The sequence below is a fragment of the Musa acuminata genome, chromosome BXJ1-11, assembly GCF_036884655.1.
Source record: "Musa acuminata AAA Group cultivar baxijiao chromosome BXJ1-11, Cavendish_Baxijiao_AAA, whole genome shotgun sequence".
Taxonomy (NCBI): Eukaryota; Viridiplantae; Streptophyta; class Magnoliopsida; order Zingiberales; family Musaceae; genus Musa; species Musa acuminata.
Genome location: NC_088337.1, coordinates 7,077,946 through 7,081,611, shown reverse-complemented (window position 1 = coordinate 7,081,611; position 3,666 = coordinate 7,077,946). Strand labels below are relative to the sequence as shown.

General features: G+C 38.7%; 1 protein-coding gene across 2 annotated transcripts; it reads right to left on the bottom strand.

Moving 5' to 3' along the window:
- Positions 1-706: 706 nt before the first annotated feature.
- LOC135597110 (E3 ubiquitin-protein ligase AIRP2-like) lies at positions 707-2,741 on the bottom strand. Of its 2 annotated transcripts, none has more exons than XM_065089635.1 (6): positions 2,602-2,741; positions 2,149-2,269; positions 1,805-1,967; positions 1,617-1,683; positions 1,272-1,503; positions 707-1,187 (listed from the first exon to the last, which is right to left on the bottom strand). In XM_065089635.1, exons 1-6 carry the CDS (start codon positions 2,714-2,716, stop codon positions 977-979), a joined length of 909 nt encoding a protein of 302 aa, XP_064945707.1. In that variant the 5' UTR covers positions 2,717-2,741; the 3' UTR covers positions 707-976. The 2 variants fall into 2 exon arrangements, with proteins under 2 accessions (XP_064945707.1, XP_064945708.1); XM_065089636.1 differs by having other exon boundaries at positions 2,584-2,739.
- Positions 2,742-3,666: the final 925 nt, after the last annotated feature.

The following is a 3,666-nucleotide window of genomic DNA, read 5'->3' as shown; positions in this document are numbered from 1 at the left end:
CGATGAAGAAAAAGAGAAGTTCCTTTCCAACTGGAAGGACAAATAACCCAAGGGGTTCAGCTAATATGTGCAGTATAAGCATCACTAGCAAATGATATACTACAAGTGAATAGGCAATGAATTCCATGCATACATGACCAAAGTGAAGGTGAGATCAATGAAGATAAAGTAGATGCATCAAGCTAAAGTAAACATGGGGGAAGAATGACTTCAAGTTACTCCACGGGTTCAGATATCACTGATGATCGAGGACAAAGTAAAAGAAAAGGCAATAATAGTTAATAGACCTTGTCGACAGGCAATAATTTCTTCATTTTCGTTCCTGCCCATTGATGTCATAATAGAACAAGAAGCAAATATGAGTTAATTATGATAATTTTAATTATATTCGTGTTAAGATGCTTTTAGACAGCTTATCCAATCTAAGCCATGGCCATCTTATTTGACTCGACAAAGAGTCTTCAGATGACTTCATGAGTTTCACAAGGCAAATGGGGAGTGCATAAACACCTGATCAGAAAGTCAATTAGCATATATAATAGAACAAGAAGTAAATATGAGTAAATTCTGAGATGTTATAATGGTGTTTATGTTAGTCACTTTTAGACAGCTTATCCAGTCTAAGTCATACCAATCTTATTTGCTTTGAAAAAGAGTTTTCGGATGACCTTCATGAGTTCCACGAAGCAAAAGTGTGCACAAAGACTGATAAAGAAAGCCAATTAGCATATATACTGAGCTCCACCTTTTCTTTTCCTTCTGTTTTTCTTCTACAAAGTGTTCTTTAACAATGTGCCTTAAAACGTTTATTTTATATGCAATTATTCTTAGGAGAATTACAATGGTACTCTACTTCACAATTGGAACAAATGAAGTGTGAGGTCGGAAGAGCTCTTTTCTTACCAGACCCAATCCACAAGGAATGGAATGGTCAGCTTTCCAGCAATCTGTACACCATTTTCCTTAGGTCTCCTGATCATACTACATAATCATAATAAACCAAGAAAAGGGTGTCTGGAATGATTAGAGGCAAACTATCTATATAGGAATAGAAGCGCCTCAGGTTATCCATTTCTAAAGTCATGGTGTCGACCACATCGCTCTTGTTTGTAAGCACCCATAGGTCTCTTGACCGCACCCTTTTTATGCTTCCCCTACAGAAGGGGCAGGACTGAGATCTCACATTCCTGTAAAGTACGATCATGTCTCATTCAGGGAAAACCAAAGTTGAAAGAGAGCACATAACAAACTGGAACGGAGGAAGAATTCACCAGTCACGGTAGCATTTTATGCACATGGCATGGTTGCAGTTCGGCAGGACCATTTTGGTGCAAACCTCCATACAAATTCCACATTCGTCGTCTCTGTCCAATTCCCTATCGAAAAACTTCTTCCAGTGTTCCATCCTTTTCCTGACAACTACCTCTTCAGCTCGGCCCTTCTTAGATCGTGCTCTTTCGACCAAGTTGCTTTCGAGTTGTCGAAGGGAGGGATATATAATAGCTGCAAATTTGGTTCAAGACTACAAACCGTGTGACGATATACACACATATATGGGAAACTAGGCAATTCAAGAATTTGCAGCACAACAAAGAATTTAAGTTCGGATTGTGCACCGTAGAACTCTCTAATGCTAGCTCGCCTTTCGAAAGTAGATACTGTTGTCATACCATCAACATAGACCTGCATAAATCAGCTTTTTATCATCCCACATGGCTGGCTGTAAAGACATTTCTTCTTCAATGATCAACAGTAAATTGCAGATGATACTTGAAAGAACTATCCCAAACTGTCAGAGAAGTACCTTGTGGACAAGAACTCGAAAAAGCCCCAAATTGCGCGGTAGGCTGTAAGAACAAGTGCAGTCCAACCACTGCATTAGGAAGAGAAAGAAGGGTGCCAAGGGGCTATAAGACAACCTCATCTGGAGACATGCACCGCCATAAGCCCTTTGGATAGCATCTGCCCTGTAATCCCAACAAGCCAACCACACTCAATCACCAGGACATGAAACCATCATCTGATTCCAAAACCCTAGAAATCGAGACCACCCACCCTTGGGTGTCTGACAACTGCCTTTGGAATCACTATAACCACTACACTAAAACAACAAGCATATAAGATACGAGAAGAGGAGAGAAAGATTACAAGGTGTTGGCATGGTTTATGTCAGCTTCGAGGGCTTTGAGTGAACCTCTGAAGGATGGTGGCCTGGCCATCTGGCTCTGAAACATTGCTTGGCCACTTCTCTTGTACCTCCTTGTGCTTTCTGGGATGAGAAGACGAGGAGGAAAAAATAGCAAACAAGCAAATGATTAGAATCCTTCCAGCTGCTACCCTATGCCTTCATTATATAGCAAAACTCTCTCTCTCTCTCTCCCTAAAAGAAAAAGTGGACCGCAAGGGGGTTGGGGGGGCGGGGGGGCAAGAGAAGGCAACTTGTCTTCCTTGGAAAGAAGATTAAGAAGAAAAAGAATACAATCTTCAAAGGTTGAATTGAATGGCTGCGGATGCACAGATTTCTATCTTCCCCATAAACAAAGAAAGGCCACAAACAACTCCACCAAGCCACAGAAAACCAACAGGGGGATGAGAAATTGCCCTGCCCGTTGCTGGTTGATTCCTGGGAAGGCTGGGGAAGGATTGCTTCTTCTGCGGTAGGATCAAGAAAGGGATTTGGAGGAGGCGTCGACGCCCACACCGGCCTCGGCTGCATGATTGACCGATTGACCTTCAGCCAAGTCAACTCTTTCGGCTCACCCAACCGAAAGGTTGATGAATTGCCAACGTGTCCAACGTTGATAACATTATTTTTCATTTTTCTAAATATATTCTTTATTTTTTTTATTTTTCTCAAATAACATTATTTTCTTGTAATCCCCATAATGCTCTTCGTCGTTGATCACCTGCCATGCTCTCTATCGTCGTCTCCACCCTCGAGACTGATAGTGGAGGTGTCAGACAAGGGCACGATGATCGAGCGTCTGATGATAAGACCGGACGACGAATTACGATAAGAGACATTATGAGTATTACAGAAAATAAAAATATCATATAAAAAATAATGTGTTAAAATATTCTCTAATAAAAATATAATATATATTTATTAGAATATATATATATATATATATTTATTCTAATTGCGTTGACCAAACATTTTGGCCCAATTTCTGTTGGTTGTCAACGAGGTTTGACCTTTGGAAGATCACTTGTAGGTGAGTATTTTGATTCCTCAATTGCATCCCACCACATGCATGTAGTATAATTGCCTATGAAACTTTGATTCATAGGAACAAAAATATATATTTGAAACAATAAGAATATTCTGGTCCTCAAAACTTTGGTTGATTTCTAACATGTTTTATTATTATTTATAAATGAAATATCACAACAGCTAATTCAACGAAAATGGAATTACGTTATTAGAAAATTAAATATCTACTTCAGCTTAATATTTGATCGAATTATAAACTCGTTGTATCAATCAATATCTAAATTTTATTTTACTTATTTAATTTAGAAACCAATTCCAAGTGGTTTCGATTTTGATTATGATTCCAAATCGAAATAATTTTATTTTTCTAAAATATCCTCTAGTTAGTCGTTTATGAAGCTATTCAAAAATATATTCATCATTTGCTGGATCAACTTTTTTTTATTTTTGGT